Raw genomic sequence first — 16627 nt, forward strand, 5'->3', positions numbered from 1 at the left:
TCAACAGACTTAGTCTACAAGTAATGTCCTGTTAGTGAAATAAATGCCCGTTTGCAAGCAGGTTGTAAAGGATCTATTGATCTGGGCACATGATTCCTCTCATGGGAGAACTCCTTAGCAACTGTCACAGCAAAACTTCCCACTCCATTGCATGAGTGAAATGTGCAGGGTGAAGTTTTCAGCTAAAACTTGTTCATATAAAGATGCAGAGTCATTAGCACTGAAATAATTTATGAATTACAAACTAAAAAGCATATGCCTACAAAAGAAATGTCAAAACATTTGGCACTTTTGTTTCAAAGCTACTGAAAAGTTAAATAAAAAAATAAATAAATTACAGAAGTTTTTGGTCAAACATATCCTTCATTTTAAATTTTTTCCTCAATTAAAATTATTTTAGTTGCTCAGAAGTGAAATATTTCAAATGAAACTAAAAATCCCGGTAGAATAAAAAGAATCCTAGCTTAATTTGTTTTCATAGCTGTTACAAACAAAAAGTAAAAAAAAAAAGGTCTCGCTGGCCAGCAAGCTCTAGCTGAGAGCTCAGAAGGGAATAAATGCAGGAGTCCTGCTGTTTTGTATTAAGTCCACTTGTAGAATATGTGTGTTGAATCTCCTGCTTGTTCTGCAAAACAGGCACTCAGGAAAGTAATACTAAGAAAATTCTTCTCTAAAGTCTTCTACATATTTTCTTGAAGGAGGGGTGAGCACCCCAAGTAATTACAATGCTGTGATAATAACTAAGTTAGGATATAATTATCTGCTGCAGGCTTTTAAATGGATGGAAACAAAACAATCCCACACATGCAAACTGTATTTTGTTTTCATTCTGTTTCACAAGACAATCTGATGCATCTTTTATGAACTTCTCAAAAGACTGGAGGGGAAGAACTCAAAATTACATTCCTGATTTAGCCATATTCTTTTTCTCTGTAATAACACAGTGACAGATGTGAAGGATTAACTAACATTTTTTTGGCATTCTGTAATTCAGGTTGTGATTAAAATGATTAATTATTTCCTCTCACAATACGGAAATGTGAATTTTAAGTTAGAGGATCTTCTAGTTGATATAAAAAATCCATTATGAAAGTCAGTGGAGTTTAACTTATGGATATTTGTTAAATTATTGTGGTTTAAGTACAGTCTGGTATTTACCTAAACATTGGTAAAGAATAAATAAATCCAGTAGGCTAGTTTGGTCCTTCTATCCAGGGCTGAGATTCTCCAGGTCTGCTTGGGGATGCACATACCCTTCATCATTTGGGCCTTCATTCTGCAAGGAAACGTCCTACCTCAGCAGAGAGAGAATACTGTAAATGTTTCATGAAAAGACCAAGAAGAACTACAGTAAAGCAGCCCAAGAGGGCCTGTTTCTCCGCTAGCAGAACCCAGCAGTTGCTCTTTCAAGCGCGGGCTCAAACACGAAGTTGTTCTCCTAACGCTCCTCCATTCCTCAGGCTGGAGAGAGATTCCTGGTGTCGCCGTGTCTGTGAACGTACTTCGCAGTAGTAGCCCAGTTTCACCTTTTCTCATCAGGGAGAGATTCGGATCAGGGGAAAGGGATGACGCTTTGAATATCTCTGGGATCCCAAGAAGCACGGCCACTGAATTCGCGGCAGCGAATCCTCGCCAGCTGCCGCGGGCGGGTTCAGGACCTTCTGCTCCCGTAACGGCACGGGCGAACGCGGAGGCTCCCAGCCCATGACTGCTGCCTGAGCTGCGAGGCCGTGCCCGACCCCCTAGATACCTGCTTTGCTCTGCTTCGCCAATAGATATTGAATTACTAGACAGAAAAAGCGAAAAGAAGCGATTCGGTCCCTAACGGCAAGAGTTTGCGAGCCCTTCGGCTAGCTATTTTGTTGATGCTTTTGAGTTTATTGACGGCAGCTCAGCTCTTTTCTCTTTGGGTGACCTCTTTGTCTAACTCTTCAGTGAAAATATTGCCACAGGCTGTACCTCACTGGAAGCCTTTCCTCAGGTTTCTGGTTTTTTACGATATAACGCTTTGTAGTAATTGGTTTAATTTGTTCTCTCTTTTTTTTTTTTTTTTTTTTAAGAGCCAGCAAAAGCTCCTGCAGCCAAACCAGCCGCCAAGAAAGCAGCAGCACCAGGTAAAGGAGTAAAATGTTCACGTTCAGCGTATTTCTTGTGTTCTTGAACCAGTTTATTGCATCACAGCACCATCTGCTGGATTCTGCAAAAGCTACTGTTTGGGGGTTTAGTCTGTTTGCTCTAAATTATTGTGATAATTTGTATGGGAAATCTTTGCTAAGAACAAAAGCATTTTTCATTGGTCTTTAACCTTATGGTGGCTTCTCGTCCTCCCAAGGCAGCTGTCCTCCCATGGGCCGTTCTGCAGGGCTCGAGATCAAAAAATGAATCTGAATGTAAAGAGTGATTTAAAAAGCAATATTTACAGAAATGAGTTTTCACGTGAAGATGTATTCGAGCCCTTCAAGAAGGGGATCTGATTTTTCAAAGTGCTGATCTCACAGTAGGTTTTACAAAAATGGAGCTCTTAGATAATCATAAATATGCACTGAAAAGACAAGGAAACTTTTTTTTTAAAGAAAATAGTGGCACAAATTCATATCAGGATTTAGATTGTACTGTAAAAATCTACTACTTTTTGTTGATTTCTGATCTCTTCTGCTTCACAGCCATCTTCAAAATGCCATGTCACATTTCTGCTTAATTTAATAAAAGCCAATATAATGAATAACAATCTAAATATTCAGGATAGTTGTAGTCTTACTACATTTTAAATTAACTAACAAAAAAATCAGGAATTTCCATGTGAAAATGTGATCAATATATAACCATATTATTCTACTCTAAAGTAGGGCAGCCAATGCTGCACCAGGCTCCGTGCTGCTGAGCTCTGCCTGGTGCTGGCATCGCAGAAGCAGTCAGCCCACTCCCTCTGCTGCGTCTTGCTTCCAGCTGATCCCACTGTACGTGGCTATGTGCATGCACATGGATCTGCGATCTTTTTCTTTTCTTTCTCTTTTTTTTTTCTTTAAGATTGTTTTCTGGCTGTCTTTCTCTAATTCAGACCTTTTCGGTGATCTATCTTGGAACTCTCCTCCACCGAACAAGGGAATAATACCTTGCTTCAGTAGGGGAGACCAGGAATTGGTCAAGGATCAGTGCAAGCCAGGAACATCTTCAGTTGCCTCTTCCACAAAAGGATTTGCAGCCTGGAATTGCAGTTGATATAGGCTATCGGAGGGCATGTTGTACAGCTGTACGATGTCCTGTGCGAAGCTGGCCTCAGCAGTGCCATTTCCCCACCGATGCTCCCGGTCCCTGCCTGCTGTGTTTGCTTGACGCTGTGTTCAGTCGTGCTAATACAACTGGGAGAACAGCGTAAACCACACCATTGCCATGGCTTAGAGATAAAAACTGTCCTAGAAATGTGTGTGTGTGTGGCAGGGTGTTCAGTCTGGCTCATTTCAGTAAGTCTGGCTCCGCAAACATTTATATCCATGTAACTGATAATTTCTTAAAGCAGCTTTGTTGCCAAAGTGTGTTGTATAGTTGGACCCTTAGATGTCTTGACAGTACACTGCAGAAATCGTTATGTTAGAACCATATGCTTATAATTAATTCATTCCACCTGCTTGCATCCAATATTTGTGTTCATTTTTGAAAAATATTCCAATGAGTCTGCTTGTTGGCAAGAATGGTGATGACAGTAATCTGCTTAAGATAAAGAAAAGGGGAAAAACTGGCATGGCTTCCTATGGAAAAATAAAATGAGTTTGCCTGTTCTGACACATTTCTAAATATCTAGTTTGCCTTAAAAGCGATAAAGAGCAGTAGGCTTTGACTTCTACATTTTTGTTTCCCCTCCCCAAATGGCACTGTTCTCTGAAAATTGATTTTTCCCCAGAATAACTCACCATAGCAAAATATTAAATACGCTTGTTTGGCAATATCGTAACTAGACTGCTGCCTATTAGCACAGTAAATTAAATACATTATCCAATTTCATATTTCATTTTCTTCCACATATCTTATTACATCACAACCTGTACCCCAGAATGCCTAAAGCTGAAGGTTTAGTCCTATTAACAGACTGAACAGACTGAGAGCGCAGCTGGTCATCTTCTAGTGCTTCTACATCACATATGTTCCTGGTCTTAAAGTCACTGGTGAAGAAAACCCTGCCTAATACACTGTGCCCTATTTTTAGCTCCATATATTTATACGGAGAAAGCAAAGAAAGTGAACGTGGAATTTGGAAGTCTAGAAGAGCTTCTGCGTCTGGAAACTGATGGCTGCTCTAGGAAACCTGTTACTTGATTTTCAAATTGGATCTTTTCAAATGTAGTGTTTTCTCTAACTGGAAAAAATTACCTCTCTGGCAACCATCTGAAACCAGGCTGGAGAACCTAGTATTTGGCTTTCCAGCCGAATAGTTTCACAGCTCTCTGCAAGTGACGCTATTCCGAAGGCAGAAACCAGAGGTGAAGTTACTTCATGACACCAGTCCAATTAGCAGAAGGGTGACGGGGTACCCGGCAGGCAGCGAGGACCCTCGGTGCCACTGAGCCCCGCGCGCTCCCTTAGCTGGGTCGGGGATGGGAACAGCTCTTCCGCGAGTCCCTCGCCCGGGATAACCCCACGTTCTGGGCAACACTCCTGCGCCTTCTTTAAGCACCGCCGACAGTGCTTTCCCCGATGATTTGCCCGTTATAAAAATCAGATCTAACTGTTTTCAACACTGTAAGAATTAAATCCTAATTGTAGCTTAGAAATTCCCCAGATTGGTCTTGCAATTTTTAATTTAATTTTACAGTATGTTTAACAGATTTTGTACTGTCACTTAACTTCCTAATTACTGATTTTTAATGCCTAATTTTTCCCATCTTCCTCTCCATACACACACAGAAAAAATCTAATCCATTGCTCCCTTTGGGTTCATAACAGAAACTCTTTTTGAGCACCATTTCCCCATTGAAAATCAATGAAATTTAGTTCAGGCCCAGAAAAAATAAAGTAAGTATGACAGACAAATAGCCAGTTTTAAGTGCTCAGATGTCAGCTGCATACAATCTCTCAAACTGACTCTGTCAGTTGTGCTGGAATTATTACTGTTTTATTATGCCTCTGATTTTTCCACTGTTGGTAAGAAGCAGAAAGGAAAAAAAAAAAGGACATTATATAGGAAATGAGTTCATAATGTAAGTACAGAGTATTAGAACGCAGGATATACCAAAAAACCCGGTCAGAAGATAGGCTGAAGAGGTTCAGATTACTCTGCCTAATGCAGGAAGAAGTACAGGTTCTACTGGTAATGGGCAGTATCCATTTAACAAATTATTTTAATTCTTGGTTCAAGGTGAACAACAGCAACTAAAATGGCAGCAGGAAATAATCTTTGTACTTGCCATATGGTATAACCAGCGCTATTCTACTTAAAAAGGAAGAAATAACACTAAGTTTATGAGTCAGTGGGTGTGCTTTGAAATGAAGGAAAGGTTTATTAAGGAGCTGGGCTCGTTGGTTGTCTTTTGATCACTTACAGGACACAAGTACATAGAAAGAATGCTAAAACCATGTAAATGTTACAAAGCATTAATAAAATCCAGCACGTCTATTGAATAATTTACCAACACAATGGAGCAGGCAAAATTATCATCGTTTCTTTTTCAGGTTTCTCACAGTCAGGTAGCTCTCTCTCGTCACACGTCAGGGATGTATTTACTCACACCACCACACCCTCTGCATCACCCGTCCACCTACTTATTCTCCTCTTGTGTAGATATATCGCCCAGGAGAAGAGACATCAAAAACCAGTGTAAATTGTATGTTACACACCCCACATAAGTACTTTTGGAAAGAGGAAAAGGAGAGGAACAGTGTTTCTTTCTCTCTCACCATACGTGGACGTGGCCCTTGTAGAGTTTGCCATCCTGCGGTCTCTTCAGGATCGTATATCTGAGTGCCTCTATGTGCCCTGAAATTTCACTTTATAAGCAGCCACTGCCCCTGGTTAGCATCACTGCATGTATTTCTGTTGTACAGGTGTTACCAAGAAAATTCTTCTGGTAGCTGGAATAGTCAGTTCTGTTTTCTAGTCCCTGAAGTTAACTCTCTCAGAGTTTTTCATAACATAAGCACAGCCATTCTCAGGGTTTACATTTCTGGGTTTACAGTTTAACTCTTCAGGGACAAATGATAGAGGTAGCTTATTGCATGCATAAGGATAGGCTTTGCAGTTTATTTTTGGATGAAATAAATCTTCACTCAGGTAGCAGGTGTTTATGCAGCAATAAACAAAATAATGAAACCCTACCTGTATTAATCCTGCTGCTCAGGGTCCTTGGGTTTAGATCCAGGGTCATCCTGTAGTCTTTTTGAATCACAGAGGCTTTCTTTTTGGTCCAGGTTAGCAGAATTCTTCCTCTCTCCCACCTTAACTCTTTGGGAAGTTAAACAGCATATTATCTCTGACTTACTCAGATTCTTTCTGGTTTTAAAGGGAGACTTACAGGCTTGTTCATCTTTGCACAGTAAGTGGAAATTATCTGATCTCAGTCCCCAGCAACCTGCAGGGGTTAGGATAAACTGGGTCTTGGTCCTCACCCGTTTGTCCCAGAGGTTTAGTGAAGCCTCACAGCTGACTCTGCTCTTGGTCTGCCAGGAATGCACCGTACCCTCAGCAGCTAAAACCTTGCTGCTCTTGCAGTAGTCCATCACGCAGCCACTTCTTAATATCTGCAGGAATCTATTATGTGGATGGAGACGAACTCCACAAACCGTTCCAAGCCACTGACGTTTTCATCCCAGCTCAAGTCTGAGAAAATATTGCAGACTAGGAGGTCTTAAGTTGTCCACAGGATTATGTAAATTGGATCGTTATCTAACTCTGAATGGGAAAGGAAAAATGAATTCTTGACTTATGTCACAATATATGCCCTCAAAGGGGAAGAATTTTGCAATGTTAGAAGATTTTGCTTACAACCTTTAATTCTTTACATACAGGATTTATTTAAACGGAGCATGAAATAGCTTATTTTACACTAAGCTTTCTAATCTTAAATCCAGTTTTTATTCACCAATTTTTAAAATCTTTTTGAGTAAATGGCCTAGAATTCAGGTTATTGTTACTTCTTTTGCTAAGATGTTGAAATGCCTAGTCTCATAGCCTGGCATACTATTGTTGCATTTACACGTTCCTTAGAATATCCCCTGTTTCAGGATCATATAGAGTTAAAATAATTTTGTATACTTCCTTTCACATCATAGTGAACTGTGAAGACACTTGTACTAAAAATGCAGCCTTGTTTCTTTTTTTATTCCTAGATATTATTAAATGCTACTGTCCAGTCTATGCAATGCAGCAAAGTACTGTTATTACTAACACAAAAAATTGCATTACTTCAACAGCAAGCCAGGGGGAGCAAGTTAACTACAAAAAAAAAGGAATTATTTAATACATGGTAGTAACAATAATGATGATAAAAGAGGGTCAAAATTAAATGCTATTTAAATACAAATCAGAGCTAAAAGGATTATTTAAGTGTCCACTCTTTATGGAAAAGGTATTTTAAGGTGTTTTGTTCTGAGGCTGACAAACTTTCATAGCCCTGAAGTTGTTTCATGATTTAAGTGCACTTTTGGCAAGAATTGGGCCCAATTTCAGCAAAACACTTAATATATCTTTAGCTCTATCTTGAGTCAGCACAGCCTTTAAGTGCATTCTTAAGCTTTATTGAATCCAGACTATCACATACACTATGTATATGATTACCTTCGCAGGCATTAGTCTTTTGGAAGTGGCACCACCTTTGCTTTGCTAGAAAGGGAATAAATGGGCCTCGTCTTGATCATTGAGACCATTATGAAAATGGCATTTGATTTTCAGGGGAGCAGTGGTGTGGGCTAGAGTTTTCTATACCGTATGTGATTATATTACATCTACAATTTATGATGTTCTTGAATATGGCAGTGCTATGTTTTAGAGAACAAGTGGAAGCACAATATGCTTCACTATGATGTTTCTTAAATATGAATTTTCTCACATCATCATACAGGTCTACATCAACTACAGATTTGAAAGTTTCTGTATTAAGAAGTTGCAGTCTGGTATCATAAGTACAAAACAAGTCATCACCAATGCACAGTACCAGTTTAGTCTGCAGACTGCCACAAATCATCTGATGAGGTTTTTTCTCTTCTATAACAGCTTCTTGGGGTGCCCAAGTTTGGAGCTTTACATATTTCAGAAATAGTGGTTGCTAGGTTTATTTCACGCATACAGTAGGCTTCTCTCAGCATTTTATTGACTGTCTGAGCTGCACACTTCTCCTAGCGCCTTCTGTCAACGTCCTCCTTCATGACACTGCCTCTGCAAATACCTTCTGAAGAAGTTGCTTGTCCTGGTTAAGGCAGTCAGAGAAGCCTTTTGAAATATTTAGCTACATGATCCTTTGATTTCTGCTCTGAGAGCAAATATACCAAAGCTTTTGCTCACTGTCTCGTTCTACCCTACTCCTTTGGGCTAACCAACATCAGTACCCAGCTCTAAGTCAGGCACTGCAGTCAGAGCTCCTGTTCTAAGTTCACTAACTTTGAATCAAATTTATTTCTTCAGGATCTCACTGCATTAATTTTTAGGGTCTATTGTTTTTGTTACTGAATTAGCTAATTTAATCCGCACATCATGTTCGCCTAATGACAGCCAAAACCTAGAACTGGTACTTACTTCAAAGTTTTCTTTCTCTTCTGAAACATCTGTTCCAGACTCATATTTTCAATGGGCTACACAGCTTGAGGCAAAAGTCCTTCCCTTGTCAAAAGAAGGTGGAGTATGAACAAGTTAAAGCAGGAGCAAGTAGTAACAGCTGAGCACCATCCAAGCTATGACCACTCTCAGTGGGGATGCTCTTGTCATAAATCAATTACAAAATAAGATGACTCATTCTACCTCATAGTGAGAGATTATTAAGAAAACTGAATTACTTTCGCCTTGCTGTGGTCTATGAGCATGCGTAAAACTGTTGCACCTGATCTCATGCTTAGTAATTTGTCAAGTTGCTTGTTGCCCTCCTTTGAGAAGTTCCACCTGGTGTGATGTAGAAATACCTCCCTAGAGGTGCTCATGGTATGAACAGATGTAGTTCAAAGCAGGATTCTTCTCAATCCAGTAGAGTGTCCTCACTCATTAGGGATTGACTGGAAATACTTGCACCTGAGTAGCTTAGTCATCTTAGTTCTAAAAAGGCTGAAAGTACTCCTCAGATCCCTATTTAAAAGGAAATACGGGTTAAGCTTTTTCACAGGTAAAGATCTACTAAGTAGATACTAGCTCTCTGCATTAAGGAATCATGACAGGTTTATACATATGTGACTTTTTTTGCCACCTGAGCTTTAACCTGAATGCCCATGCCAGAAATCCCAAGACTAGTGAAGTTAATTTGGTCTTAAAACAAATCAGTGCTAATGATAGGCATTAAGAATGGACCTTTTCACAAGGGCTCTGTTTGTAATGTGTCAGGATTTCAGAGAGAGTCCTTTTCAAGGGTAGTACATCCGTTTTGAACACAGACAGTGCCCTAGTCAGAACTGTGGGATTAACGTGACTTTTCTTTTTAAGCATTCTAAATAAAAAAGATTTTTATTCCAATGGGAAAATAGGCATCTGTGGTCTATGAATACACCCACACTGTGTATTGGTTCTGCTCCTTCTGATGGGAAACCAGTAGACCCACACCTTCCCCTTCTCATATGGCAAAAGTGATGAAAGTGTTGTTTTCCTAGGAGTGATCAAATATACTCTACATTTACATAAGTACGTGCTTCAGAAATGTTGGCCTGAGCAACTGATTTATTTGCATGTGATTTGAGTCCTCAGGGAGTGTTTTTCCTCTAACTGAGAGGAGCTTTGCAAGGCTGGCAGGAGACAGAAATCTGCATTCTTTCCATTTCCTCCTTATGCTGGTTCCTTTTCTCTTAATTATCCCAACTCTCGCAGAAACTAATAGAGCACCTCAGGCTCTGGAGAAGAAAAAGTACCTATCTGTTTTCTGAGACACAGCTTTTTCTTTAGGCTTCACTGTGATTATACTGGAGCCTTGTGGAAAGAAGGTGCTTGCTCTCCCTCTGAGTTAATACAAACTGATATTCCAAAAACAGATGAGAGACTTTCTGCCTACTCCAGTAGTATGGGATGACAGAGCCCACCAACTTCAAAGAAGAGTCTGAAATCTAAGAATGACCCCACCTTCTAAGATCCACATCCTAGGGACAGTGCTCTATATATTTTGGTCACCTCTTTTCTTATTTTTCTTTTTTTTTTTCTTTTTTTAATCTGGCTTTCTGATGAGTAAGAAAAGGTGTACTAGACTTGAATGAAGGTTTTTAGCAATCCTTATTCAAGTACGTCCACATAACACAGAAGATCATGTATAATTACAGCTATTTTAACATCAAGATGGGTTTTTCGATTGTGTACACCTTCTGAGGAAAAGGCAGAGACTGTTGACTCCTTTAAAAGTTAGAGGGGTTTACCGAGGTACGACCAGTGTAACCTCTTCCCCATAACAACTTTGATAGCAAAACTGATATATGGTCATATGGGAGGATTTTGAAAACACAAGTGCCTAGCTTGTCTTTGGTGAGGACTGACCACATCCACCCAAAATTAGGGACCTTGGCCAGTTTGATGGTGTCTAGCCTAATACTAGCTTCCTCTCTGAGCATCAGTCATGTATCCAAAACGATGCAGGAACTGTATTAAACAAGAAATGAGCTGTATTAAAATGAAGCTAAGGCAACTAGTGAAAGCAAGGGTTTGGATATGAGGCAGCACCGCCATCTCCTGCCTCCCAATTATTTGTTTATTTATTTTGTTAGGTGAAGTCACCGAAGACAGTATAACCCCAATCTTCTGCAGAAAAGTCTTTAAATCCTTTTGGTGGCTTCTACCTTATTCAGGGATCCTGAGACATTTCTCAGTGGTGAAGGCTCCCATCCTCAGTTTTGGTGCTATCGCTTTCTGCCTGTGAAGAAAAGCTACAGACCCAATAGAGTGGACTGAAAGAATTTGCGTTTCATCCAGGCCTCTTTTCTTTCTTTTCTTTGCACAATGTTTTTCCCAAATATTTCCCAACATGGTAGCAGATTTCTAATACAAAAATACTGGTACAGAGAACTGTCACCTGCTTTCCATTTCTTCAGGAAAATCCATCAGAAAAACTGTTTGTTACCCTCCTCAAAAGACATTCATTTATAGAGGAGCGGGTATATGTGCGACATGATCTCACAAGGTCAGAGATTTCCTTGGTGTGTTCGTATTCCAGAAAGAAATGTATTTGTCTAGTTCATTGTCTTTATAAATCAAAGTGTATGATGGCAGTGAGTTTTTCTACATTGATCCAATAAGTAGAACGGCAGTCAAATATAGCAGGAGAACTGGAAAAATCTAATTTGATGCAAAATTTTCTCATGTGGATTATCACAGGTCTAACAATGTGACTGAGCTCATATTGCAACCTTTCCCTTCAACAGAAGGGACTAGAGGGATCTCTTCTGTATCTAGCTGCTTATGTTCACAATATTCTTAATGAAAGGATATCTTGGAGAGCTTTACCACCCTGTTTCATTTGGTTTTAATTAACCAACATGATATGAAGGTCTGAAAAGGGAAATGACAGGCGTATAGCCTATAAAACCAAGACTACAAGACTGTAAGACCAGGCTAACTTTCCGCTCTCTAAGGATTTAAGTATTCAAAACACTGTACGGAATATGACAACAGTACGCTTCACTGAAAAACTTGTGGTAAAAATTAAACAACAGTACAGAAAACACCGGTTTTATGCAGCTACTGAGTGCAAACAGAATGGTGTTGGTTATTTAACGTGCGGTGCATACCACAGAACAGCAAATCCACTTGAAATGCCATTTATTTAAACTTTTCCCAAACTGTGTGATTCCAGATACAATTTTTATTTTTCTGAACGCTTCCTGGACACGAATGCTTTATCTGAATTAGGAGATAACACACGTGCACACACATAAGTATATGTGCACACATAGCTATACAAATCAGGATGGGTTATCAATCGCTCTCTCCTGGCAGATGGCTGAGGGTCACAGCTTGTGACTGTCCCTCCTGGTAGTAGAGATCAAAGTGCACCACAGCAAATGTGCCAGCGTAGATGCTTTTCAGCACGGTTGGTGCAGCAGGGAAGAGCTGCAGAGGCACGTTCAGGTTCTCTTTTGTCTCTCACCTGCTCCAGCAGTGTCTAGGAGTATGTCACTAGTGATGAAAAAAAAATACATTTATATGGTTTTACGGACATGTTATACATAACTTTGCCAATGTTCATAAAAAAGAAAAGCAATTTGTTCAAAGCATCAAAGCTTATAAAGATGGTGAAATGTCAAACTAAATCAAATCTCAGTTCCATGTATTGTAGAAAAATAATACATTACCAGCAAAAGTTTCCTGAATAAAAACATACTGTACAGTCTCACATACATACAAAAATGGTTAAATATAAAAAGAATGACAAATGTCAAGGCAAATGCCTCATGTCTCTACAGTTGGCAATATCCTTTTATGTGTCACACTAACTACTTGTTAGTAAAAAAAAAAAAATAGGGAAAGAAAAAGACATTGAGATCAAGCAACTATAACTTGTAGCAAAAAGAACAGATCTAGGTGTGAACTTCCCTGAAGTTTATGGCTCATGTAATGAAAGGTTTCAGTTCATTCCAGTAAAATATCAGAGCAGGAATCACCTGAAATTTCATATCACATCAGATTTCCCCAGAAATGCTTGATGTCAAATTCTATGTTATTCATTTTTTTTAACTTTTCTCACGGTAAAGGATCTTATTTCATATGCTTCTGGAAAGCTCTATAGAACTTCCTTAATGTTTGCAGTTTCAAAAACCAGGAAATAAAGCTAAATAAATGGAAAATTTTATACTTTACAAAAACACTTGCTGAGTGTTGTTAATGTCATACTGTTCCCTGATCCTATGAGAGCTGACAGATCTCAGAATGAGAGAGGAAAATAATTGCCTCAGAACCACTAAAGTCATAATTACATTTCCTTCAGTTTCCAGGAAGCTGTCCTGAGCAACAGCAAAACAGAAAACCCCAAGAATCCAATCAAAATTCTCATTTCACAGAATGAGTCCTAAAATATCTAGATGAAATTGGATACTCTGAAAAGCACTTGGGCTACACAAAACCAAAGCTGCAGCTGTTGTTATGATTAAGCTCATTGAGTGAGCCAGAGCCCCAAACTTCTGTCCTCGTGCTTTTTGCTATATTCCTCCTCCTTGACCTATACTAGGGTTGCCACCCAAGGTAGGATGCCATCAAGAAAATATAATATTTATTCAGTCAATAAACTATCTAATGCCAACTCGCTCTCTAGCTCCATCACTTTTCCATATTGCTGGGAAAATCATATTCCTGGCTCATTGCTTTGACCACATCGACCTGCTCCATGACCATTTCCACTGAATCTCGCCTCTCATATACAATGTGACTATAAAGCACCTATGATATTTTAAATATGTATAAGTTATATAATAAATACATTAAAATGTGCTTTATATAACCATATTAAGGCTAGGTCCCTGATTTCAGTCAACTAGTCTTGATGCTTTAACGTACATTTTGGCTGAAAGATATTGCTTATGAAATGGTGATGAAATTCTATCAATATTTTTGGTGAAAACAGAAAAATAAAAATCCAATTTTTTTTAATTTTTTTTTTAGAACTCAGAGCAAAACTTTATTTTAGAAACTACATTTTTCTTTAAAATATATATAAACTGGCTCCTCAGATGATAGATTTAAAAACTCAAACAAAAATGAATATTTTACTTCAGCTAGAACTACATGCGTTGCTCGATACAAACTTACTGGGAGTGTGAGTATGGAGCAATGACACATTTTGTTTAAGACTTAGCAGTTGAGGGGTTCTTTTCATATTTCAGAGCAGCCTGCCCTTTCTAACATCAATTATTTTCCTAGCTGTGTGTGGAGTATACATCTTTTAGATGTCCACCGTGCATTCTGTATTCATATTGATTATGAATTAATATTTAATGTGAATATTACTCATATTAATGTTATTGATCAACATATTTAATTTTCTATTGGCAGTTCTTGTTCCTTTTTGCTTATTCATTTCAAGGATAGCTCAAATTTAAGAACAGGTTTGCTTTTAGTGAGGGTACAACGTTCAGAATCACTTTGAACATGGAACCATCTATCTTGATTCTAGAGTGGAAACTGTTTAAACATTAATATTCCTCAACTGTATACCACAGCATTAATACAAATACATCCTATAAGAAGCATATAGTAATCAGATACCCGTAAGCGATGAGCAACGAAGCACGTCCTGGCAAGATGGAAAGAGCTGCTACAGAAACTACCATTAAAAATGTGTAAATCCCAGTCACGGGCTGCCAGAGGCTACAGAGTTTAGGCAGATGAAGCTTTTCGGCTTCAGGTTCCAGAGCCGGTTTTGGGGATCAGCTCCCGTGAGCCACGACTGTCCCCCCGCTGTGGGTTCCTATGGAAGAGGCCAGGACCCCCTCCCCTTCCCCAGTCCCGTGGGTGAAGGAAGGCAAGGACCCCATCACACGTGCCCTGAGGCACATACAGCTGCTTCACACCACCCTGGGGTAAAACTGCAGATATTTTAACCTACACTCTTTTTAGAGTTTCCTTTTAGCACCTTATTATAGGAGTTAAATCCTTTGGTGTCCATTATTAGCAGCTAACCTGACCCTGGTTTGCGCAGTGTGAAAGCCACCGAAGAGAGTGATGACAATTCTAAAGGTTTTATTTTGACATGCAGGAAAGTAGGGATGGGCTCACCTGAACTGAGAGTCCAAAGGAATGTGCCACATCCAACCCCTGCTAGTAACGTGAAAATGATTGTCCAGGGAAACTAAACAAAACATTACAAGCAGAGAAAAGTCTACTTGATTTTTTTTTTTTATTTTCTTTTTCAGAACCACACAAGAAAGAAAGAATGGTGGAAACCGGTGAATATGCTCCCCTTTTTACCTTACTTTTCAACTATCCTAATTTTTTAAGTCAATTCATGTCAGAAGTCAATATTTGAGTTTTGTTTCTTTGTTTTTACAGCCAAAACAGCAAAGAAAGAAGTAAAAGTACATGGTAAGACCTGTGAAAGACAGTAAGTTTTGGCATCTCATTTATCTGGTTAGGTTTGAAGTTGAGACAGGATTAGGTAAATGGACAAAAAAAGTGAAGCCAGAGATAAAGATTTGCTGGTTTAATCAAAGTTACTTGAGCAAATGAATGGCTGTGGAGCAGACATGCAGCCATTCCGCCTTCTGGAACTGAGACCTGATCAAATGTTGCTGAGAAGAACGATGAGGGTGAGATTTTTTTTTTATTTCAGCTTTTCAAAGGTGTATCTTTTCAAGGAAGGGGGCCTGCTTGGAGGTTATGTTAAATGGATGGAAAACAAAACACAAAATAAGAGCTTCAGAGTGTGGAGGGGAGGAAAAATGTAGGTTGTTTTATTTTATTTTTATTCCAAGCACCCACATATTTTATTGTTGTAGCTAGGTGTTCTTCTTGTTCCTGACTGGAATCTACTTCTCCAGTTTATCCAAATTTAGGAAAGCATAAAGATTTTCAATTCCTTCTACAGCCAAGCTTGATGACTCATTCATCAGATGACTCTATTTTCTCAGATATAAATTCTGAGCAAAAAATACCTACAGTAGACAGTCAATTTATAGAAAAATGAATCTGTCCTTTTTTATAGCATAAAAACCTGTCACAGTGCTTCAGAATGAAGGTGTGAATAATGAAGAAAGAGAAATGTGGTAGTTCAATTAATTTGGATTTAGTTAATGCAATTATGAAGAATAATAAACAAATTATTAAAAAGAGCTTTCTAGCACATACACTCCACCTATGTTTGATATGTGCCTATTCTCTGCAGCCTGGTTTTTCTCCTTCTCTCACCCTCACTCATTACTTGAAAATAATGGAGCTATTGAAGCTCCATATATAACTTACCTATTGACCTTGTTTTCCATTGCTTTTAATCTGCAGGTTAATTAGTCACCTGCCATGAGACTACCCAAACAAGCAACATACGTGTGTGTCAGTTTTTCTCTGCATAAAAAAAATGAATGCCTCCTCTGCATAGATAGGTAGTGTATTGACCAAGGGAAGAGGTGTTAGGATCAATCTTAAATTCTTTATGTAGTTGCAAAATTTGTTTCCTGGAATGTTTCCTTTTATTTTACAGCATCTGTGGAAACTCTGAAGTCAAAAGGTGGGTAACTTTATTTGTTTTTAAAATTGAAATGGAAGAATGCTGTTGTTAACTCTACTATTCATGAAAAAGCTTTTGTGACAAAACTGTTAACAGGCATGACATGTAAAACAAAGCGGACCTTTTAAATTATAACAGCTCCTTCCTCGCAGCACCTGCAAGTACCTCTAGAAAACAGGTGTCTTTTCCCTGAGTCATCCATAGACTAACAAACTGTAATTCTCCAACTATATCCAGTTTCTAACCCTAACTCAAACCACAAAGTTTTTGTGACAGGCAGAAAGGAGAAGCAACTAATCTTCTACAGAGATGTG

At 38.8% G+C, this 16627-nt stretch overlaps 1 protein-coding gene across 1 annotated transcript in view; it reads left to right on the forward strand.

Moving 5' to 3' along the window:
* The window catches only part of TRDN (triadin), a 233511-nt gene that overhangs the window by 134483 nt on the left and 82401 nt on the right, over window positions 1-16627 (forward strand). Inside the window, exons 18-20 of the mRNA XM_041119404.1 lie at window positions 2061-2114; window positions 15007-15039; window positions 16287-16313. Of these exons, the coding sequence (XP_040975338.1) occupies window positions 2061-2114; window positions 15007-15039; window positions 16287-16313 (114 nt within the window). The remainder of the gene's footprint in view (window positions 1-2060; window positions 2115-15006; window positions 15040-16286; window positions 16314-16627) is intronic.

The sequence above is a fragment of the Aquila chrysaetos genome, chromosome 2 (assembly GCF_900496995.4).
Source record: "Aquila chrysaetos chrysaetos chromosome 2, bAquChr1.4, whole genome shotgun sequence".
Lineage (NCBI taxonomy): Eukaryota > Metazoa > Chordata > Aves > Accipitriformes > Accipitridae > Aquila > Aquila chrysaetos.